The sequence below is a fragment of the Schistocerca cancellata genome, chromosome 1, assembly GCF_023864275.1.
Source record: "Schistocerca cancellata isolate TAMUIC-IGC-003103 chromosome 1, iqSchCanc2.1, whole genome shotgun sequence".
Lineage (NCBI taxonomy): Eukaryota > Metazoa > Arthropoda > Insecta > Orthoptera > Acrididae > Schistocerca > Schistocerca cancellata.
The window spans coordinates 939,544,614-939,570,550 of NC_064626.1; the positions used below are offsets into that span (position 1 = coordinate 939,544,614).

At 38.3% G+C, this 25,937-nt stretch overlaps 1 protein-coding gene across 1 annotated transcript in view; it reads right to left on the bottom strand.

Moving 5' to 3' along the window:
- LOC126116362 (protocadherin-like wing polarity protein stan) overlaps positions 1 to 25,937 on the bottom strand; it is a 365,097-nt gene that overhangs the window by 186,529 nt on the left and 152,631 nt on the right. Inside the window, exons 17-20 of the mRNA XM_049915035.1 lie at positions 20,989 to 21,153; positions 17,679 to 17,833; positions 14,697 to 14,863; positions 9,771 to 10,040 (exon numbers count right to left, since the gene is read on the bottom strand). Of these exons, the coding sequence (XP_049770992.1) occupies positions 9,771 to 10,040; positions 14,697 to 14,863; positions 17,679 to 17,833; positions 20,989 to 21,153 (757 nt within the window). The remainder of the gene's footprint in view (positions 1 to 9,770; positions 10,041 to 14,696; positions 14,864 to 17,678; positions 17,834 to 20,988; positions 21,154 to 25,937) is intronic.

Below are 25,937 nucleotides of genomic sequence, written 5' to 3' on the forward strand. Positions count from 1 at the left end.
TTTCAGACATGCGACTGCAGAGTATAAGTAACTCGCGGAGAGAGCACAAGTGGTTCTGGGATGCCTGTGTCATGGTGATGTGTTTTTGCAGTAACAGTTTTGTGAGGGCAACAGATTGATTCAATCTTAATTAAAAAAAAAAAAAAAATCAGCAGTAAACAACTGACAATTGGATGTCAAGACAGCATTAATATGAAGCTCTCCAGAAAGTATTTTAGTATGTGTTCACTAAATGGGTTTCTCTGTGATTCACTTAATTATTATATAATAAGCACTTTCTAGGGTGCGACATGCTATTACAGAAACTAACAACACATGTTCCAGCATCACATGAGAAAGGAAAGTTCAAAACAAACGATACAAGTTAGCACACTTAGGTCATAGTTAAACTATCAAGGAAAATGAAACTAAGAATTATTACACTTATACAGTAATACAATGGACTTGATTTTGATAACACATACAACTAGAGTGAAGAAGGGTAGACTTGGAAATAATGTTGTCGTTGTTGTTGTTGTTATCTTCAGTCCAGAGACTGGTTTGATGCAGCTCTCCATACTACTCTATCCCGTGCAAACTTTTTCCATTTCCCACTACCTACTGCAACCTACATCCTTCTGAATCTGCTTAGTATATTCATCTCTTGGTCTCCCTCTATGATTTTTACCCTCCATGCTTCACTCCAGTACGAAATTGGTGATCCCTTGATGCCTCAGAACATGTCCTACCAACCAATCCCTTCTTCTAGTCAAGTTTTGCCACAAATTTCTCTTCTCCCTAATTCTGTTCAGTACCTCCTCATTAGTTATATGATCTACCTATCTAATCTTCAGCACTCTTCTGTAGCACCACATTTTGAAAGCTTCTATTCTCCTCTTCTCTACACTATTTATTGTCCATGTTTCACTTCCATACAAATACTTTCAGAAACGACTTCCTGACACTTAAATCTATACTCGATGCTAACAAATTTCTCTTCTTCAGAAATGCTTTCCTTGCCATTGCCAGTCTACATTTTATATCCTCTCTAATTCAACCATCATCAGTTATTTTGCTCCCCAAAATTGCAAAACTCATCTACTACTTCAAGTATCTCATTTCCTAATCTAATTCCCTAAGCATCACCCAATTTAATTTGATTACATTTCATTATCCTCATTTTTCTTTTGCTGATGTTCATCTTATATCCTCCTTTCAAAACACTGTCCATTCCGTTCAACTGCTCTTCCAGGTCCTTTGCTGTCTCACACAGAAGTACAAGATCATCCTTGGCAACCTCCAAGTTTGTATTTCTTCACCACGGATTTTAATCCCTACTCCAGATTTTTCTTTTGTTTCCTTTACTGCTTGCTCATTATACAGATTGAATAACATTGGGGATAGGCTACAACCTTGTCACACTCCCTTCCCAATCACTGCTTCCCTTTTATGCCCCTTAACCCTTGTAACTGCCATCTGGTTTCTATGCAAATTGTAAATAGCCTTTTGCTCCCTGTATTTTACCCCTACCACCTTCAGAATTTGAAAGAGAGTATTCCAGTCAACATTGTCAAAAGCCTTCTCTAAGTATACAAATGCTAGAAACAAGGTTTGCCTTTCCTTAATCTATCTTCTAAGATAAGTCGTAGGGTCAGTAGTACCTCACGTGTTCCAACATTTCTACAGAATCCAAACTGATCTCCCACGAGGTCGGCTTCTACCAGTTTTTCCATTCATCTGTAAAGGATTCATGTTAGTATTTTGCAGCTGTGGCTTATTAAACTGATAGTTCGGTAATTTTCACATCTGTCAACACCTGCTTTCTTTGGGATTGGAATTATTATATTCTTCTTGAAGTCTGAGGGTATTTCGCCTGTCTCATACATCTTGCTCACCAGAAGGTAGAGTTTTGTCAGGGCTGGCTCTCCCAAAGCTATCAGCAGTTCTAATGGAATGTTGTCTACTACTGGGGCCTTGTTTTAACTTACGTCTTTCAGTGCTCTATCAAACTCTTCACGCAGTATCATATCTCCCATTTCATCTTCATCTACGTCCTCTTCCATTTCCATAATATTGTCCTCGAGCACATTGTCCTTGTGTAGACCCTCTATATACTCTTTCCACCTTTCGGCTTTCCCTTCTTTGCTTAGAACTGGGTTTCCATCTGAGCTCTTGATATTCATACAAGTGGTTCTCTTTTCTCCAAAAGTCTCTTTAATTTTCCTGTAGGCAGTATCTATCTTACCCCTAGTGATACACGAATACACATCCTTACATTTGTCCTCTAGCCATCCCTGCTTAGCCATTTTGCAATTCCTGTGATCTCATTTTTGAGACGTTTGCATTCCTTTTTGCCTGTTTCATTTACTGCATTTTTATATTTTCTCCTTTCATCAATTAAATTAAATATTTCTTCTGTTACCCAAGGATTTCTACTAGCCCTTGTCTTTTTACCTACTTGATCCTCTTATGCCTTCACTATTTCATCTCTCAAAGCTACCCATTCTTCTTCTACTGTATTTATTTCCCCCGTTCTTGTCAATCGTTCCCTAATGTTCTCCATGAAACTCTCTACAACCTCTGGTTCTGTCAGTTTATCCAGATCCCATCTCCTTAAATTCCCACCTTTTTGCAGTTTCTTCAGTTTTAATCTACAGTTCATAACCAATAGATTGTGGTCAGGGTCCACATCTGCCCCTGGAAATGTCTTACAATTTAAAACCTGGTTCCTAAGTCTCTGTCTTACCATTATATAATCTATCTGAAACCTTCGAGTATCTCCAGGCCTCTTCCATGTATACAACCTTCTTTTATGATTCTTGAACCAAGTGTTAGCTATGATTAAGTTATGCTCTGTGCAAAATTATACCAGGCAGCTTCCTCTTTCATTTCTTACCCCCATTCCATATTCACCTATTACTTCCCTTCTCTTCCTTTTCCTACTATTGAAATCCAGTCAACCATGACTATTAAATTTTCATCTCCCTTCACTGTCTGAATAATTTCTTTTATCTCATCAAACATTTCATCAATCTCTTCATCATCTGTGGAGCTAGTTGGCATATAAAATTGTACTACTGTGGTAGGTGTGGGCTTCGTGTCTATCTACAATAATGCGTTCACTACACTGTTCGTAGTAGCCTACCCGCACTCCTTTTTTTTATTCATTTTTAAACCTACTTCTGCATTATTGCTGGTAACAAAAGTAAACCTACTTCTGCATTATTGCTGGTATCAAAAGTGAGATGAGTGGAACTGAATGGAAATGGATCAGTTATACATTCAGGTGGTGGAGAAGTGGAAGGGGCACAGTAAGGCGGGGGTGGAATGAGAAAGAGAGAGAGGGAGGTGGGGGAGGGGGGGAGGGGCGGAGGGGGAGAGAGAGAGGGGGGGGGGGGATCAATTTGTATGGCTGGTAGTAACTGGTGAAGATGTTGTCATGCTAGGAAAATTAATTCACAAGCAACTAATATGACTAAATAATTGATCCCTTGCATAGCAATGCAAATTTCTTTGCCAACTTGCAGGGGAGATTCATGTCCCGCAATTTTCTGATAGTGACTGTACATCCCAAGGAAAAAGGGAATTCCTCCCCACCACTGTTACAGCCCACAATAATATGATATATCTGTCATTGAGAAACAAGTGTCAGTTCATTATGGAGTTCACTAAGGAGTACATTGTTGGACTGCCAGAACCATGTTCAGTATTTTTATATTAGTACCTACCTATGGACAAAGGGTGCTCTGAAACTGACTGAAACAGCACAAGGAGCCCAAACACACATTATACATTATACGCAAAAACTAGACGCAGCACATCACCCAACTGCATCTATAGTCTAATTAAAACTACTTGATAGCTGACATGTCACATTCTGGAGCTGGTTTCCTCCAATCAGAGCGCTCAGCATCACACCTAAACCATTTGCTGCTGCGAAACTGCCACAAAAATTGGTCAGTTTGCTTCCAATTCCTTGTCCAGCATTCTTTCTTGATGTGTTTAGTTCCCGAACCACAGGCCTGGCATTTTTATTCACACACACACACACACACACACACACACAAAACAATGCTAATGAAAAATACACATTTCATACAAAGCACTGACTAAACACTACTCAATATTTCTGCACAAGACATGATTCAGTGGCACATATACAGTGAGCATCATTACTGAGATCAGCTTATATCAGATAAGCTTCACACAAAATTGTGTGAAGCCCAATTTTTGAAGGCTGAATTCCTCAACTGGCTGACCATGCTCATAAGTGTAGAAACTTAATTCAGTGTTGTAGCATAGTGCAATGGATAGCTTATTAAGCTGCTATGTTGAAGATAATAGGCTCAAATCTTGCAACATGCAATGATTTTTTTTTCCTCAATCTAATCAAAAGTCTATCATTTTCTACTAGTTAACTGGTTTAAATGTAATTTTTTTATTTATAATTCTTGTCACACCATTTTCATCATTGTACTGACTTTTTTTAATTGCTCTTATATTTCTTTCTACTATTCTTTTTCATCTGTGTTGCCTATAATCTGTAACCAAGTATGAACAAGGACTGCTCATTGATTGGTAATGAAGCAGCTCATATAGCCAGTATGATGATACTTTCTGGTAACTAATGATAGAAAGAAATTACAGTTTGCTTTTAGCAGTGAAACTGATTTCTTTATGTTTTGAGTTTGCCTATAGAAGTTAGCTTTACTCGCAGAGAACAATGCAATTGTGATTTTAGTTCTGACTCAATTTGTTGACTGCGGCTTTCTCAGATACACAGCATATCATGTGGCTGTATTTAGCTTAAGATACAAGTTTAAATTCAGAGCGACAAAACATGTCATATGCCACGGTTCAGTCATCGATCACTTAAAATCATCTGTCGACAGAGCATTTCACATTTCTGACATATCTTGTGGCAGCCACTTCCAACATTGCTCCATGTTACACATTAACAGCATTTACGAAGTGACCCGCTATGTTGTGTGTCACCTTTCCACCACCTGCCTCCAGTACCAACACAAGCAGGAGTGATTTGAAAGAACTGCACCCAATTCTTCTTTAGCCAAAGCCAATGGGGTGTGGAATATTGCATTCTGGTCCCTTGGTGCCACACCCGACTCTTCTCTATCCAACGCCAATGGTGAGTGGAGTACTGCATTCCGGGCCCTTGGTGCTACACTTTTGGGACTGTACACATCCCTCCACCCAATGTCACCCATTTCACCACTCTTTTGAGGCAGCTTTTCCATCCTTATTTGCAACATTTTCATTTATTCAATTAAATGTGCTACCAATGTCATGATTCATGCGACAATATTAGAAATGAGGGAGAGTTTGGTAGGGTGACTAGCTGTTCTCATAACTAACATATTTAACTGGGCAATTAATTTTTATATTTAAGCCATAATTTTTCAAAGAGAGGACAACAATTCAGAAATGAAGTGCTACACACCATTTGCAATAAATGTAGATAGTGGCCAAAAGTTGTTACTGTACGTAAATCATAAAAAATAGCAATGACAAAAATTAAAAAAGAACACTTTTTTATCAGGGTTAGAAGACCTCACAATGGTGACTGGACACTATGTCATTCTCTGCCAAAAGTGTAATTAAATGCACTAAGAGGGGGAGGCAGTGAGGGGGAGGGTGGTGGGTTCACAACACTTAAAGGAGATCACGCGGCAATCTGATTTTGTAATTTTTTATATTTACGGTACATAATGTACACAACCTCAGGAAGTATGTCAATGCAAAACTTAAAAATTCTTGAGAAAATCAACTTTGAACATTTTCTGAGTGCCTGTAATACCCTAAAGTAAGACTGACTTTTCAACAGGGAGCATGGTGATGTAGTAGAATACTTGTCTGCCACATGCCACATGAGCAGTCTGGGTTCGATTTTTGGCCATAGAAAACTTTAAAACAAAGCTGCACATTCTATGTGCATTTCTGTGAAGAGTAAAATACATAATGAAGGAAAAAGTTAATTTGTGGCATTTTTCTTTAACTGTTACAAACTTTATTAACAATATTTTATAGCACATCAGTAATTAAGAATGGATATTTGCAACAAAAACTATATTTTTGTTTGTGATACGTAATTAGAAATAAGAAGGTGTGCATTCTTCATAAAAATGACACTTAGACATGTCAATTAGCACATATTTGATGAATCTTATATTTAAACTTGGCTGGAAGAAAAAAGAGGTAAAAAAGGGAAAGAAAGAAAGAGAGAGAGAGAGAGAGAGAGAGAATGACTGATACGAGACTCTAACCAGCGATTACCAGTCTAGGGCACTAATGAATCTTTATGTTTATGCATTTTACACTTCACAGAAATGCTTGCAGAATGTGCACCTTTCATTAAAAATTCACACTGACCAGGAATCAGGAATCAAACCCAGATTGCTCACCTGGCAGATGAGAACTCTGCCACAGATCCACAATGTCTGAAAAAAAAAAAAAAAACTTACTTTAGGGTATTAAAGACACTCAAAAAACTTCAAAGTTTATTTTCCCCAGGATTCGTATTGTGACATCTAGCTGCTTTGTGCGACTGATATTTCAGTTCTAAGTTTCACTTACCATAAAAATAAAGAAAATTACAAAAATTGGATTGCCATGTGGTCACCTTGTAAGTGCAACATATCCCAGTCGTCCCATCAAGGAAAAATCACTGGAGATTCGCGGAATTCAACCTAGAGCACACGGCAACGACAGGATGGTTCGGTGTCTATAAAACTTCAAGTCTAAAATGTATTCAATATATACTGGTAATCCACAATTGCTGAACCACCTCCACAGGCTGCATTCAATTACTGTAACTGCTCCCTCTTGGGTCATCTTAGTTCAACTTCACCATAATGATGTCCAACTACACCAACATCAAAGCCTTTTTGTGTAGCCTACAGTCCTGTAGACTGAAATTCCTTCATCAATTTCTACTATGAGACTACTGTTAACATTAGTCACATGCTGAAATGAAATGTCCTAAGTTAGTCTGAATCAGTTACCATTAGCTCAAGGATATATCTTCTTTTCCTGTCCACATCACTTCAAATTCCTAACCTCGCAAACAAACTTGGTTCTCAATATTCAGTACTTTTTTCCTTGTCCGGTCTTTTTCCTTTCCATCCATTCATTTTCTCTCACCACTATAGTGATCAGATTTTTTCCTGCTACACTCAACTACTACTTGATGTCCCCTTTCACATGCCCCATTTCTCCACCTATTTCTGTCCTCAATTTTGTAGCCTGGCATCTGGTTGGCACCCACGCAGCATTCAATTTTAATGCAACTTCACTGAGCAGTAATTTAATTATTAAAAATTTTATAACATGTAGTTTTATACATTAAAGAGTCTTTTTGTGTTCATCTACATGTCTCAAATCAATATCACAAGCTGTATATAGCTTACATTATGCGCAAAAGAATGAATAGGTCAAAGTGTGGTGGAGAATATGGCTGCCACAGCAACATTTCTTCAATACATGATGAAGCTACCAGCTGATGCAACAAGGGAAACACCAAGGCAGGCTCTGATTTCTATAGCATGCTTGGTACTGGATGCACTACAGGTTTCCAGTCTCGAATATTTTCAAACATTGCTCCACTGATAACCCCAGAAAACAGATAATTTATTACATAGTGTATCTGCAAGGTCACCCTTTTAGTACAGTTAAGTTCATTCAGGTAAACTGAATTGTCCCTGCTTTGGTGCTACATATAAGTGTGTTCAGGGAAATACTTTCTGGTAAACTGTCCCTCTACAAAGCTCTGCACCTTCAAATGTAATGTGGTGCACAAAAATGGGTAAATTTGAAGTAAATTTTGGTAGCTCTGCAGATGTAGTAGAAGTACAAGGGAAGGCATCAAATTGTGTAGTGGTAATGGTTATTTAGGTTATCATGGAGCAGCTGAGTGACATAGGGCTTGCAGTCACCATACACAGTTTTTAATGACGTGGAGCCAGTTTCGCAACTACACAATGAGAGTTTAAGCATCACTATTATATCCCACCTTGTGTTAAAATCCTGTTACTACATGCAATTGCAATTTTGTGAAAAGACTAGTTCAGCCTTGAAGAAAATGTCTAATGAGGTTGTATGGTCTGCAGAGACCCCAGAAAACACTAATATATATAAAGGTGCCATAGAGTCCTTGTTGCTTTAAGTGAAAACTTGTCTCAACATTGCAACTCAAATGTCTGAGCATCTCCATCTGGTTCAATTTCATCCATACAAACTTGAAACCATGCAGCAAATGAATCCTAATGAATGTGTCCTGCATCTACATGTTTGTGAAAAATTGTTGTACAGTCAGTGACAATCCAAATTCGTTCAAGTTTTTGTATGTCCAATGGAGTCCATTTCCACTTAAATTTTGCTGCCACAACAAATACTTTCCTAATTTAAGAATCTGGTATTACTAATGATTTGTGTTATGAGAGAAACATTAAATGCATATGTTTTAGCTATTACCTAACAAATAGCTGTTGCAGGTCGACAGCACATGAGGTCACATGGCCTCTTTTTATTTCTCCAAATAATGTTCCCTTCTGCTTTGATACACATGCTAAATGTGTGTCTCAGAGGGCAAGTGTTAAATTACACATTCAAAGATTCAGATTTAAATTCTCAGTTGGTCCTAGATTTTTCTGTCAGTTATCACCTCTTTCATTTACATCCAAAATTTGTACATATGAAAAATATCAAGTTGTACCATAGTTCAAAGCCCTCACTTAACTGCAAGAGATTATAAATGTCAGTTGAATGATTTCAGGAAGGCAAGGACAAACCACCTATAATAATAATAATAATAAAACATGGCTGGTAAAGCACTGAGGTGTCCTTCAGGTAGATGGGTGGAAAATCAAGATTTAGATCAAATTGTTAAAGGTGACATTGGTGTGTGAACACAAGCCCCCCATGGAGGAGGAAATTGGCTGTGCCCCTTTCAAAGGGACTGTTGTGGGTTGGCAGGAGACCAACACCGTAATATTAGAGGAAGCCGAAAGGCACGCGTTTTAGCTCACACAGGCTGGCGTGAGGTCTGGAACAGGACAAGGAAATTAGACTTTAGCAAAAAAGGATGTAGCTGTTGGAATACTTAACTTTAATCCGTAAATGGTGAACATCGCTCTTGACGGTACATTTTCACAGCATCAATAGTAACTGGTAATGGCGCTTTGCTAGGTCGTAGCAAATGACGTAGCTGAAGGCTATGCTAACTATCGTCTCGGCAAATGAGAGCGTATTTTGTCAGTGAACCATCGCTAGCAAAGTCGGTTGTACCACTGGGGCGAGTGCTAGGAAGTCTCTCTAGACCTGCCGTGTGGCGGCGCTCGGTCTGCAATCACTGATAGTGGCGACACGCGGGTCCGACGTATACTAACGGACCGCGGCCAATTTAAAGGCTACCACCTAGCAAGTGTGGTGTCTGGCGGTGACACAACAGGGACTCTCCTGGAATTTACCTTAAGTGATTTAAGTAAATCATGGGAAACCTATATTTGGCTGCCTTCCTCATGAATACAAGTTCAGTGTCCCACCACACTGTCACCTCACTCCATCTTTAGACAGAGGGCAGCTTTATTTTATTGACCTATCAACAGAGTTTGTAGATGACAGCAAGTAGATATGTTTACTGCACGCAATATAAAAAGTGAAACAGCTATAATGGAAGCAAAATGAACCAGAAATCTGGTGAACAGCAGCCCCTCAGAAAGATCATGCTTTCTTTCTTCAAATTATTATAACATTATAATCAGACAAATTTTAATTACCTGTATGCACCCTTCAAAATATGCCAAATCTGTTGTCAGACTCCCGAATGACAAATCAGGTCCTCCAATTTGTATTCGATTAACATAGAGTCCTTGAATTTTACTGCTGACTGGCACTGTTGTCTCTCTCTGCCCATAGTCCAAGTTAATCCATACTTCACCACTCATCCATTTTATTTCCACATGATGCCATTTCCCATCACTCACATAACCATTTGGAAGCACAACCTTCTCTCCATTATAGCTGTAGTGTACAAATCCTTCTGAAATCTGAGACATAAAAATATTTTCTGTTTAACAAGTACTGTACACAAAGATGAACTATTTCCTCTATTCTCCATGAATAAGGAAACTGCAGCTCCAGAAGCTAGAAGCACTGTCACATACTTTTTTGTGTGTCTGAGGGTATTTTTGTTTTATCATTACAATTGCAATTTTTCTCACCAGACACATTTTGCTTTATTGAAGTATAGCATCATCAGTAGTCTGTAATTAAAGACATTTACAATTGGATTCATTTTCTAGATCAAAAAACAGTTTGTTAAAAAGTTGTTGGATTGCACTTATGGTAACTGTGTGTTTGGTTTTTAGTCCCTTTCTTTATGAGGTACTAATTTTATGCTGCTTTGCAGAATTATGCATTTGAAATTTAACAGGGCACACTTTCATACACGACTGTTCACTGTATACTTGTAAATGTGTATCGTGTTTTGTAATGTTGCCAACACTGTCAATAGTTTTTCTTTGATCTATTCTTTTAATGTGATTTCCTCAGTTGTTTTATGTAATGTCTGGTTTCCAATATTTGTTTTGCCATTGAGCAATTGTCTATTTTGTATAAATGCTTTTTGTACGTGAAAGTTTTCTTGGAAAGGAATGAGGTATCCATCTCTACTGATTCTTATGATGTTCATATCTTTTTCAACTGTGGTTGGTCTGTGATATTCCTGTACACGATGGTCTGCAAATGTTGAATGGTTTTCACCGTATTTCCATGATCTGTTGTGTTCTTTATATCTTGTGTTAAACGTCCTCCCAATCATTCCAATGCATTATTTTTCAGTCTCTGCAACTGAGTTGATAGATACCAAATTATTGGTATCAGTCTAGTTTTAATTTCAGTTTTGGGATGTGTTTTTGTATTGAGTTGTTTGTTTTGTAAGCAATGTTTATGCCCTGAATTTTTAAAAATATGTTACCTATTTTACGTGTGAATTTATGATGGAAGGTCATTGCAGACCTTTTTTGGGATTGTGCAGTTTGTATGTGTTGATGTGGTATGGTCACGAATTTTTTTTTTTTTTTTAATCTTTCTGTTTAGTTTGCCTACCAGTGTTTCTTTGTGTCCATTTTAGTGCTATTTGTTTTATAATGGCCAGCTCTTTTTGGTAATCAGAAGTGCTTAGGGGGATCCTGTTCAGTGTTTTTAACATGGATCTGATTGTGACCCATTTCTGGTTCCGTGGGTGGTTTGAGCATGTATTAAGATAGTGTCACTTGTTGTGGGTCTTCTTTATATAAATGGTGAACAACAGTGTACGAAATTGTGCTGTATTAAACATAAAAAACAAACAGTTCTGCAAAGCAGTGTAAAATTAGACCACAATTATCAGTGCCTAACGAAGAAAGGAGCCAGAAACATGCTAACAGATGGCATTTCCTGATTAGGCAAAAAATACAAGCAGAAAATTACCATAAGTAAAAACCAATAATTTATTAATGGACTTTTTTTGATCTACAAAACATGTCAAATTGTAAATATCTTTAATTACAGACCACTGGTGATGCTTTATTTCAATAAAGTGAACAGGCATTTCATGTAGTTTTAACAAAAATACCCTCTGATATTGTAAAGTAACTACAGACAATGTGGCCACACATTGATGACTTTTTTGTCTCTCTCTCAACTGTTCTGGGAGTCCCACTTCCTGACGACAAGGTTACAGTACCTATCTCTAAGTGAATTCGATAAATTTTTAAATAAATTGTCCATTCTTTAACACAAAGTTATGTACTCCATGCACACTAGTTAACACCTACAACATAAACAAGTTTAGAACAATAGTAATGGTATGCAATAATGCTGCAGTGTTAGAGAAGGTAAACATTTACTGTCAAAGCATTATGACTACTGCATTGTAAATATTTACCAATATGTTTCAGAGAGAGTAGCATCTGACACCACCATAACAAATTAAAAAATCCACCAAATTGAAGTACCAGTAAAGCAGACTCATAACAGATGGAACAGTGTGTGAACCCTAGAGACAGTTACAACTGTGTGTACATAAATGAATGTGAGGCTAGCAAAAATACAAGACTGACTCCAAAAGAACCATAATCTCTCTTCATCAATAGACCATATTAGCTATCATTTTCAGTTAGCTACATACTTTTCAACCACATAAAAATTACTTGCATAAGCACAGCAACGACATTTTAAAACATGCATAAGAAACTGTAGAAAAGGTTTTGTCAAATCATCTATATTTGCTACGTACAATGAAATACAATTACTAAACAGCAGCAAATGGAAAAATGTAGAAATATGAAAAATATACTGATCAGCCAGAACATTATGATCTCCTACTTAACGGCTGAAATGTCCACCTTTGGCACAGATAGCAGCGATGCATCGTGGCATGGAAGCAGTGAGGGCTTGGCAGGTCACTGGAGGGAGCTGGCATCACATCTGCACACACTAATCACCTGATTCCTGTAAATTCTGGGAGGGTGAGGGGGGCGATGAGCTCTGATGCCACATTCACTCAAACCCAGATGTGTTCAATAGGTTCAGATATGTCAAGTTGGGGTCCATCAAATGAACTGGAACTCGCCACAGTGTTCCCCGGATCACTCCATCACACTCCTGGCCTTGTGACATGGCATATTATCTTGTTGAAAATGACACTGTCATGAGGAAACATTACTGTCATGAAGGGTTGAAGGGTTTACACTGTCTGCAACTAGTGTACGATACTCTTTGCTCATCACAATGCCTTGCAAGAGCTCCACTGGACCCATGAATAAGCACATGAATTTTCCCCAGAGCATAATGGAGCAGTCACCAGCTTATCTCTGCTCGGCAGTAAAGGCGTCACGGAGCTGTTCCCCAGGAAAACAATGAAACTGTGCCTTCCCATCGGCTTCATGAAGAAGGTGTTGGGATTCATCAGACCCACAATGGCCCACCACTGCACCAATGTCTAGTGCCGATGGTCATGTACCCATTTCAGTCACTGCTGCTGATGTCGTGGTGTTAACATTAGTACATAAATGGGTCGTTGGCTGCAGAGGCCCATCACTAGGAGTGTTTGGTGCATTGTGTCTTCAGGTACACTTGTACTCTGCCCAGCGTTAAAGTCTGACATTAGTTCCACCACAGTTTTACCAGTCTGCTCAGCCTATGACATCCAACATCCGTAATGAAGGGTGGCTGCCCAACCCCACGGCATCTGGATATGGTTTCACCTGGGTTTCGCTATGTGTTTAAGATATTCCCCACAACACTCCTTGAACACCCAGCAAATTGTGCAGTTTCCAAAATGTTTGTGCCAAGTGTCTGGGCCATCACAATTTCCCCTCAGACAAACTCAGATAGATTCCCAATTCTACACACAGACAGAACACTCATTGATGCTACATGTACTGTGTGTTTGTTTGACTAGTCATTCCTCGTCAGGTGACGCTGCTATCGCCTGGATGGGTTTATACTGGTAGTAGGTTGGTGGTCATAATGTTCTGGCTGTTCAGTGTATGTAACTTCTGGACTCAGGCACACTGTCTTCTGGCAGGATAGAGGAAAAGATGGAAGAAAGTGAGAATCTTAAACCTAAACAAACCACAAGAAAAGCCACCCAGAATCCCAAGTGAGCTTTACTGAACAGGATGAGAGGAAAATTGGGTTGTTGGCGCCAGATTAGCCTTGAAAATTATGTAACTAAGAGCTAGCAGAGAGTGCAGAAATACAGTTACAGATAAATGGAAATGAGGTAAAAAGAAGAGAGAAAAAAACTAAGTGCAGGAAATATGGTTCAGAAGGAGAGAAAATAAATAAATTAAAAGGAAAGGAAACAGTAAAAGAGGAAAGTAGAAAAGGAGCAGAAAAGTTAACTTAAACTCAATCTGAAAAACTATTTTACAGCTTCTACAATTCCATCTGTTGCCATTTAGAGAGAAAAACAAGTCTATCCATATTACAAATATTCTCAGTTCACCGATTACTAAAATAGAATTATTATTTCAAATTCCGTGTGACTCAACAGCCTGTTGTAAGTTCTTCAACTGGACGCCATGTTAGCAATTTGCATTCCCTCCCACTATAGCAATCATATTGGGAAAAGGTGACAGAGTTTAATGGTGAATGTTAATCATGAGTCAGTCCTGGTGAATTTTTGCATCATGAAGAGGTGAAGACTAGGTTACAGGTGAACTACAATATTCTGTGGATCAACCAGGATTCGTTCTGTGACCTTTCGGTTCCCAGGAATGCGCTTTACCACTAGACCTGCAGGCCTTGGCTATTATACTATATTTCCCAAAGATCTATATGCATCCCAGCACTCTCTGCCCTTTCCAATAGTGCATCAAAATATTTCTGTTTAAATGATTTCACTTATCTTCTAATTCAAATACTTCGCCTCTTGCTAGCTCTCATATGCATAATATGGTGTTCATGTCAGCTCTGAGTTTCAACTCTTACTGACTCTTACATGTGTATGTCTAACAGGTTCCTGTTTAAGCATAACTTACAAATATTATTTGATAATTGTTTCAGGAAATAGAGATTTTAGGAAAGTAATAAGAACCCACATTCTTAACATCATAAAAGTTGAAAAAGAAGCATTAACAATTTCTGAATTCACGTAATTCACATATAACACTGACCAATCTAAAATACAGAACAGACCATTGAACTGTACTTACACTTAGCAATGCAGAGTTGTTCTGCCCAATCTGAATGCTCATAATGAAAGCATCTTCCTGTAAGGTTCGGACTGATAGAGCATTGAGCCAGGGGAGCTGTATGGGACGGAGCAGAGGATTGAATGAAATAATTCCATCACCTTGAAATCGCCAAGGTGGTTTCACAGCTGCAAAAAGTGCCACGAATAGCATGTACAATACTGTTATCAATATGAAAAAGCAACTGACATCACTCAATAGCATGAACTGGTAAGACAAAAGTTTTAATTAATATTTAGTTTTCTATATGGATATCTCAAATTACTAATACATGAGTAATTTTCTTTATTTGTAGCCACAATATGGTACTTGAATGTTTGCTGGAAATTGTCTTAAATGCTTAATTATGTCATTTTATGCTCCTAACATGCTTTTTTCCTCTCGAATTTCAATATTCTTTTATAAAAACGGAAACGAAACTCAAATAATTTGAAAGTCCACTAAAATGCTCCATTCAAGTTACGCGATGTCTGTGACGTCTGCTCCTGCTGTCATAGTGCTAATTCACAGTGATGTCTTGTTTTGGAATTTACGTTTTGGAAAATGGGTTAGAAATAGCATGTAGTACCATATTATGCAAATACATCTATAAGAACTGCTAAAAATTTGTTTTTGGTTGTTCCAGAGAATAAGATGCATAAAATGTGGTTGCACTGTACAGATAAATTTCTGCCATGTTGACACATAAGTTTACTAACTTAATTAAAAATGTGTTACACTGTGAAGTCGGCTGTTACATTGAAGGATAGCATCATTCAATGAAATTAAACACCTAGTGAAAATTGTCATTTTACCCATCTGCACCTTAATTATTTGGTAGGTCAGTTGATAGAGTGATAGACTGTCAAATTTTATAAGATCGCTGATAAGATGAGGTCTATAGGGCGCTGGTTCGAAACTAACTCAAAACAACATTTTTAATTTATTTGTAAAACAACTCGACAGTCCTCTCACATGAAAATGAAATCACAATTACAAAACTTCATCAAGCCAATTAGAAACAGAATATTATTGTGTTTTGCTTCCTGTTTACATGCGCTTGCATTTGCAATTGGTGTTCGCACACATCACGTTCAAAAAGATATTTTTTAGTTAATGTGACCATGCGCTTTTTACTTTATTAGAAACAATGTTTTTATCTTCCTACTGTCCAGCTAGGATCCTTACTGTTTAAATTTTCAGTTTCATTTTCTTACGATGGCCGAATGAAAAGTAATGCCTCCACCTTCGTTAACTGGGTTGGGATGGGAATATTTTAATAAATCAAATGCACAAATAATCCTTAGAATTTGATCTTTAATTACTAATATTCACTTTTTCCACATAATCATCAGCCAATTGGATACATTTCTGCCAACAATGAACAAGTTTTCTGAAGCCATCACAGAAGAAGTTGACACTCTGTTTCCACAACCACAGTCTCACAGTTCTCTCAACGTCATCATCAGAAGCATAATGATGTCCCCGCAGATTGTCTTTCATTACTGGAAACAGATGGAAGTCAGACGGTGCTATTGGGGCCTAAGCCCCAGAGATCTGTACAGGATATACACCACAGTGGTTAAACCTAGAATTTTCTATGGGGCCGTAGTGTGGTGGAAGAAGGTAGAACAGTGGGTAGCAGCTAAGGAGCTTGCTAAGGTGCAGAGACTGACCCGCTTAGCCATAACACGCGGAATTAGCAGTACACCAACCGCTGGGACGGAAGCCATGCTGGAAATGCCTCCACTACACCGAGGCAGCAGCTGGGGCATACAGACTTAAAATAGGCAAAAACTGGATCTCATCGGGATATCCATACTCACACACTAACATAGTGAGTGAGGCAAACATAGGAATGTCTGGGGAAATGCCTGCCGACTATATAATAGCCCCCAACTGCTTCAACAAGCCTTACAATATAATAATTGGAAGCAGGGAACAGTGGGAAAAAACAGTTCGACACCGTACGCGGGACATTGTTTGGTTCACCGACGGGTCAAAATCAGACCAAGGCTTTGGGGCAGGGGTGTAGGGTGTACGGGGTTCAGCAAAGACTGGAGGGCATCATCTCTCTAGGAAAACTGGCCTCTGCATTCCAAGTTGAAATTACTGTAATCAGGACATGTGTGGCAGAGAATATGCGTAGGTGCTACAAGGACCGTAGCATCTACATCGATTCAGACAGCCAGGCAGCCCTGAAGTCACTGGCAGCTCCTGCAACAAGATCTAAGATTGTCGCAGATTGCCACAGGGCTCTGGTGGAGCTAGGGAGAAGCAATAGGGTAAACCTAGTGTGGATCCCTGGCCACTCAGGGATCTGTGGCAATGAACAAGCCGACAGATGGGACTGGATGGGGGCAACGACTTCATTTATTGGAGCGGAACCTGTCCTGACAATCACTAAGGCTATGATTAAACTAGAACTATGGAACTGGCTCAGGAAACAGCATGTAGAATGTCCATTGTTGTACATATCACCACTCTAAATGGGTGGAGCATAAACGCATCAACTTTCGCAACGTTTCCACTATCAGCGTTCACAAAATTCCTTTCTACTGTTACTTAAAGGTTGTAATTGATTTCTCCATCACTAAATAGCTAAATTGTTTGCAGAAAAGTACATAAAAAACTTGTAGCTTCAGCTAACACTCCTTAACACACGTATAGTGCCTAGTCTGTAACATCACCAGAGAATCAGCCAATAACAGAGTGCGTATTTGATCATGTGACCAAATCTTGATGACTTAATCTTTAATGACTTTTTAAAGCTTTAATTACATAAAAATAACTGATTTTTGTGAGAATATTGACCATAATGCTATGAATATGTCAGCAGAAATGAATAAATTTACACTGGAAAGTAACATGTAAAAAATCATATCAAATGAGTCAAAAGAAAGGTAAAGTTTATGACAGCTCATGTAATTTTGAAAAGATGGTTTCATACATAAGTGGTCTTACCTCGACTACAGTCTTTGTCACTCCACCCTTCACTGCATTCACATAGATAAGTTCCCCATCCTTCCACACATTTCCCTCCGTGATTACATGGATTGGACTGACAGAAAAACCGTTTTTCTGGACAACCAGCTATTGTTCCATTTTCTGCAACATAGCTGTATAACAAAAGACACTTGCTTACTACATTATTTTTGTAATTACTGAGTTCTCTAAACAGGACAAAATAATACTTCAATGAAGTGGTTGATGAGGAGAATAAAAAAGGAAACATGCCCCACACTGATCCAAAGTTTCTAAATTTATACAACACTCAAAGTAATGGCACGTGGGATGTATACAACAATTCCAGTTATTGTGTAAATGGATAGATAAAAAATCTACTCACCAAGCGGCAGCAGGAGAACACACACAAAAATGTTTAACTTTTACAAGCTTTTGGAGCGTCTGACAGAAGCATTTAAGGGGAAGGAAGAGGGGTGAAGGAAAAGGACTGGAGAGGTTTAGGAAAAGGGTTATAGTTCAGAAAAGTCACCCAGAATCCCAGGTCAGAGGAGACTTACAGGATGGGATGAGAAGGGAAGACTGATTGTTGGGGACTGCACTGGATGAGATCTGAGAACCTGAAAACTTAAAAGTGGAAGACAGGGTAATATGCAAGATAGAGATTACTACTAAAACATCGTGCATGAGCTAATAAGTGTGAAAAACTAAGTGCATTGTATGTAATGGTGGTGGCAAAAAACAAACACATCAAAAAATGAAAGATGTGCAAAACTAAAATGGAGTGAAGAAAGAAGTAGTTACTGTGAAGAAATACTGAAATGGAAGGAATTAATGTAAATGATGGACAGATGGGTGGCAAGAACCAAGGACATGATGTAGATTTAGTTCCCACCTGCGGAGTTCTGAGAGACTGGCAGGATATCGTGGGTTGCCAGCAGACACCCTCTGCCTATGCCCATTCATCCTGATTAATAACTGGGTGGTAGTCATGCCGATGTAAAAGGCTGAATAATGTTTACATAACAGGTGGAATGCGATGTGTCACGACACAGGTGGCTCTCTCTTTGATAGTGTATGTTTTGCCAGTTGGGTGGAATAGGTGGTGGTGGGAGGGTGGACACGGCAAGTCTTGCAGTGCGGATGGTCACAGGGGTGCAAAGATATTGCAGAGATTGGGAGGGTGATTAACAGTTATTCCTGGTGTAGTGGGCAAAATCTTAAACAGAATGGATCTCATTTCTGGGCATGACTTTAGGAAGTCGTGGTCTTATCAAAGTAGTCTACTGGCAACATACAATATCCTGTTGCAAAGCATGTTCTACAACATTACAATTATGACCTCAGTGCCTGTTTCACCAAACGAGCCATCTGGATTCTTCCCCTACTCTCAGAACTCCGCAAGGTGGGAACTAGCACTACAACATGTCCTTAGTTCTTGCCACCCACCTGGCCTTAATTTATGTTAATTCCTTCCATCTCAGCTTTTCTTCACAATAACTATTCCTTTCTTCACTCCAGGTTAGTTTTGTACATCTTTCATTTTCTGACCCATCTGTTTTTCACTGTCTCCCCATTCCACGACTGTTACAGACTATGCACTTGGCTTTTCACTTTTATTAACTCATGCACAATGTTTTGGTAGTAATCTCTGTCTGTATATTACTCTATCTTCCATCCTTACGTCTGCAGGTTCTCAAATCTTGTCTGGTGCAGCTCCCAACAATTCTTTTCTGAACTGTACCCCTTTCCCTAAACCCCTCTAGTCCTTTTCCTTCACCCCTATTCCTTCTCCTTTAACTCTTCTGCCAGAAGAATGAGCCAGTGGCTCCGAATGATTGTAAAAGTTAAACCTTCTTGTGTGTGTGTGTTCTCCTGCCACTGCATCCTCCTCCTCCTCCTCCTCCTCCTCCTCCTCCTCATCATCATCATCATCATCAGCCCTATCCATTTCCATTATATTGTCAATAATGGATTAATTTCTGTTTTTAGAAATGTGAGAGTATAATATGTAACCAGCCTTTTTCGTTAGTTTTAATATGATTTATTGCACTGTTAACCAGTTTTCAAGCTACTGCAAGCTCATCATCAGATGGAGGAACACTATCTGCACCATGTGCAGATATGTACTAGGGCCATGGTGACTGCAGAAATAAAAGGAATTGAGTTGATGAAATGTTTATGAAACAAAAAGATCATTATGTTTTAGCATACTTACATTGCAATGCCTCACATGATATCCATGGCAAATTCATTCCAATAATGTACATTTTGCCAGCTTAGTTACTGACACGCACACACACGCACGCGCGCACACACACACACACACACACACACACACACACACATGCAAATTTGACAAAAACTGATGGAATGATGTCGAGGAATATAAAAGTGAAAAGGCTGTTAGAAGAATGTTTAAGGGAATAAAAGAGATAAAACAAGAATGGCAGATTCAGACAACAATATGCAGGGATAAAAAGGAAAGTTAATCAGAGAGGAAACTAAAATCACAGAAAGATGGGAAAAATATTTTAAAGAACTGTTGAACTTTGGGGGAATCCTGAAATTTCAAGAACAGGAACAGGAACAGATGCAACTAGCTGGTATCAGAAGTGATGAAGGGCAATCAACACTGAAGAAGTGAGTGTAGCTGTTAAGGAGATGAGGAACTACAGAGCTGTGGGAGAATGACGACACACCAAATGAAATTTTCAAATATGCTGGTGTAGAGACATTCAACAAAATACTTGAAGGTTCAGAAAATATGGAGAAGTGAAAAAATTCAATTTGTTGATGCAATTAGAAAATGGTGACATATTCAAATATCTGTAGGCAACAGGAATTAATACTCCACAGTCTGAAGTTGTTGCACTGAAGGCTATTGGGATTCCGTGTTCCAAGGTTACCAGCAAGTCGATAGTTACAACTGCACTGAAGTGTTGACAGATTGGCAGAAAAATCTCTTGGGAGATAAGCTACATATCGTGACAGCATGACCACATTTATGCAACAAAGTATTGTAGCATAAAATGGCATATAATCACAAACAACACAATTCACACAGTATGCATCAACATTAGCATTAGTCATCGCTCATCAAGCTAGGAAGGAAAGACAGGTGATTTTCTGTTCTAATTAAAAACTCTAAGCAAATGGTGGAGCACTTGTTACTTAAATATGCAAACAATAAGTAAGTACAAATTCTTCAAAAACAGAAAATGCAAAAACTAAGCACATTTTTCCAAACATTATAACTACATGTTCTCTAAAAAGAACACCTTACCAACAACACAATTTCTACACTTACCCATTAAGATCAATAAACTTATGATCAATGTATAGATCACTAATACATCCAATAAAATCTTTGCTGTTTACTTGAAAATGTGTTGGCAGAGATGGTAAGCCACCAATTTGAAGTGGCCCAGTAAGGTCCAAAAATCTGTAGCATGTCTCTGTGAAAATAGCACACCTGGAACCAAATCAATTAAGCAAATTAATATCTGTACTATAAATCTCATAAAACTGAAAACTGACTGTGTGAAAATATGAATACGAATGACAGTTTTGGTCTGAATTATACAATAATTCACAGCAATTATTTTAATAATTCACAGTAATTATCTTCAGCAGCTGTAGGTATGTATCGACATGTTTTCATGGGTACTATTTCAATGCATTGCATAGAGAATTGAAAATGTGCAAGCATAACCACAAGAAGAAATGAGATTAATTTTGAGAACTGAATTCGGCAGATTATAAAGAAGAATCATGTGTGTATGATTCAAGCAGCTGAAGGACAACTGTATAAGTGGAAAACAGTCTTTCATTACTTTTTTCCCTGCCACTTGTGGCAACACGAAACTAGAAATTACGAATCTGAAAAATTAAACAACTGTTACAAAATTTCATCCAAAAAATATCAACAGAAAAAGACAGGATAATTATGATGAGTGAGACAAGCTTGATAAAGTGTCTTCTTTTATTTGTACAGAGGTAGTTAACACGTTTAGTGTGAAATAACTATGGAGAACGAGCAATTCAGAGCAAATAGTGGCAGAATTGTTGCTACCTTATTCGCCTGATGACATGCAGCACCTCTTCCTAACATTTGGCCACAAAAAACTGGTGTGTGGCTAATCTGTGCGACCCTACAAATACTGATATATTTTCACATTTTATAATCTTCAACTGTAGTGGTCATTCCTTAGTTCAAAAGTAACTGAAAATTATTCAATGCATATTGAAAACATGTTCAATTACTGATGTTCATTTATTTGGTGACTAGCGAAGCACTAAGAGTTCTGTTGTTTTACATGAGAGGAGAGGCATTGACTTCCTCTGACTAAACAGTAAAATTTAGTCTTCATCAATGACTTGTAACCTCAAAAGAAAATGATTCAGCAGAGCTACTATGCAGACTTCAAACTTGCAGTTATTTGTTATGCTAAGAGTACATCTAATAGAGAAGTTGGCAAACAGTATGGTTTGCATGAATCTAATGTGTAGCACTGGATTGCACTGGAGAATAAGCTGAAAACTTCTGTTCCATCAGAGAAATCCTAATGAGGGCCAGACACTGAGAAACATCCCAAAATTGTTGCTAGGATCCTTTCCTTTGTACAGAGAAAAAGGACAGATGAGACACTTATCTCATGACAAATAATTCCATTAAATAACTCAGAAATTGCAAAGACCTTAAACATACCACAGACTGAGTCCCTTGGGAGTATCAATAGATACTGCAGATTAACGCGGAAAGTGACCCCCCCCCCCCCTCCCCCTACATAATGAAGTACTTGATTAGCACAGAAACTGCCTGAAGATTCTACTGAGAAACTTGTCAACTTCCTAAGGTAAATAATCCAAATATGGCAATGGCACTGTTACTCTTTACACCAGAGATGTCAAGTAACGTGACAGTAGGTATAATGTATCTCATTAAGAACAAAAATCTATCATAATATTAGCAATTACTGCAGAGAGGAGAAAGCTACCCCTAACTTATTCTGCAGCTTAAAACTTTGTCCGAGAAAAATTTCCATATGGGGTTTTGGTGATTCAGTGCCAACAAAATTATTGACTGATGAGACTGTATTAATAATAGACAGGTTAGCTATTGTTTGAAATTGCAGCATGGTGTGTTGCTCAGTAAGGCAGCTATGCTAATGTTTGGTGTTGTCAAAGACCACCTCACACCTGAAGTAAATAATGGAGTTGTTGGTTTGAAGGCAGATCTAGTCATCATATTTGTTGATATGACTTCAGTACTGCATGTGAATGATATCATTGCAAACAAAAGTAATTTAAAAACTGTCTCCGATATATATATTTACTGGTGACCAATAAATACATAGCAGTTGCAGACAGGAACAACAAAAAGACTGTTACACAAAATGGCTTTCAGCCAAAGCCTTCTTCAGCAAAGAAAACAGACACACACTCACACAAGCAAGTACACATGATCTCTATCACTGGCTTAATATATTGGGCTTTGCCTTTACATGTGTCTCCTTGTGTCTGTTACGTGCGGATGGATGTGTGTGTGTGTGTGTGTGTGTGTGTGTGGGCGCGCGCGCGAGTGTATACCTGTCCCTTTTTCCCCCCAAGGTAAGTTTTTCCGCTCCCGGGATTGGAATGACTCCTTACCCTCTCCCTTAAAACCCACATCCTTGTTGCTATTTGTTGTTACTTACACTGCTGCTTTCTTTGATAATCATCAACAAGAACTAAATAATACACTGCGTATGATAGACGATGTTCTGAACAAGAGTTTAGCGAAAAATTATCTCCGTTTGAAAATCTTTGCAGACGCCTCTTTAGTACATTACATTCTGCACAGAAATTGGGGTCATCTTAGCTTTAAAAATCTAGTCAATAGCCGTGCTTCATTTCTGACTGTATCATTATTAGGCATAAGAATAATACGGACATAAACATGACATGATATGTATATTCTTCCGCATTTGCTGTTATCTCACTCTAGTTTCGTAGTTTATTAGGCAGACAGGATTTAAATGAGATAGCAGCAAACACAAAAGAATACATGGCAAAATGTTTATATTCGTATTATTCTTATGGTGAAGAGAATACTGCATGTGATTCACAATTCAAAAAGTTCCTATTAGCAACCATCTCTTCTTACAGGTAGGAAAATTTCAGAACGTAGAGTTGGCCATATTGACAAACATCCCAAACAGTCTTGCCATTCGGATTTTTGTAGTACATTGAAATGCTGCTACATTCGAAGATGAACAATACGGAAATTGCATTTACTTCGTTGGATAATGTATGAAAATGCAGTGGTCGAAACTCGGTGCGGAGAAAAAAAGCTCGTCTTCCACCTTTTTTTAAATTTATTTACTGACTCAGAGGTTTTGGCGCCAGTATTTATCATTGTGCCTGCAAAACATGCCTGTGTAGTGCTACATATATTCGACGGCAGAAGTTAGTTGTGGCTGCACCTACCAACATCAGAACTTCCGCTTACTTTGCACACGATTCTAAGCCGCAGACGGTTTTTCGGATTACAAAAACCGGAAAAAAAGTGCGGCTTAGATTCGAGTAAATACGGTAGGTTTTGCACCTGGGTCTTCCACAGGAATATAATCCCAGTGGCAATGGGTTGGGATTGGGAGTCGTATAGGGATAGACTAGGATGTTATGGAGGTTGGGTGGGTAATGGAATGCCACTCTAGCAGGGGTGCAAAGAATCTTGGGCACAATGTCCCTCATTTCAGGGCATGATGATAGATAATCATTTAAGCTCTGACGAAGGATGTGGTTCAGCTGTTCCAGTCCACAATGTTATTGGTGACTATCGGGTTTTGTAGCTGGCTCTTGGGGGGGTGGAAAGATTGTGGGTATGTGGGGAAATGGCAAGGGCAATGTGTAATGTGGACCTTCAGCATAATGGGAAAGGTAATTCTTGTCACTGTAGATACACCATCCTTGAATGGAAGGGGCGGCAATTGTCAAAATGTAGGTTTTAGATTAGATTAGATTTACTTTCATTCCAATTGATCCGTAGTGAGGAGGTCCTCCAGGATGTGGAACATGTCAGAAAAACAACAATACATGACAAATATTTACAACTAAAACAAATAAGCTAATGTACCATTCCACAGGTCCCAAATGGAATGATCGTCATTTTTTAATGAACACTAAGAGTCATTTTACAAATACTATTGCACTGAATTTAAAATAAAACAGTTTTTTATTTATTTATAAGATAAGAAACATGTAATACAACTACTGTAATACTTATTTACAATGAACACATTACTGCACTGAAATGGTGCAGAAGTTAGATTATACTTACACACTTCCACACACACAAGCACACACACACACACACACACACACACACACACAAATTTTCAGTGAACACATTACTGCACTGAAATTGTGCTGAAGTTATGTTGTACTTACATACAAATCAGTTGGTTTTACTAAGAAATTCATCAATGGAGTAGAAGGAGTTGGCCACCAATAAATCCTTTAGGCTTCTCTTAAACTGAATTTCATTGGTTGTTAAGCTTTTTATGGCTGCTGGCAAGTTATTGAAAATGTGTGTTCCTGAATAATGCACACCTTTTTGTACAAGACTAAGTGACTTTAAATCCTTGTGAAGATTATTCTTATTTCTAGTATTGATTCCATGAATTGAGCTGTTGGTTTGAAAAAGTGATATATTTTTAATGACAAATTTCATTAAGGAATAAATATATTGGGAAGCTGTAGTTAGTATCCCTAGTTCCCTAAACAGGCTTCTGCAGGATGTTCTTGAGTTCACACCACATATAATTCTTACTGCACGTTTTTGTGCCCGGAAAACTTTAGCTTGGCTTGATGAATTACCCCAGAAAATAATCCCATATGACATTATGGAATGAAAGTAAGCATAGTATGCCAGCTTTTTCATTTTTATATCCCCTATGTCTGACAAAATTCGCATTGCAAACAGAGATTTGTTAAGACGCTTCAGCAGTTCTGTGGTGTGCTCCTCCTAGTTGAATTTATTATCAAGCTGTAATCCCAAGAATTTAACACCGTCCACTTCTTCTATCTTCTTGTCATCATATGTTAGACATATACTCTTGGGACACCCCTTACAAGTTCTGAACTGCATGTAGTGTGTTTTTTCAAAGTTTAGTGACAAAGAATTGGCTAGGAACCAGTGATTAATGTCCACAAATATTTTATTGGCTGATCTTTCTAAGACTACACTTGATTTGCTATTTATTGCAATGTTTG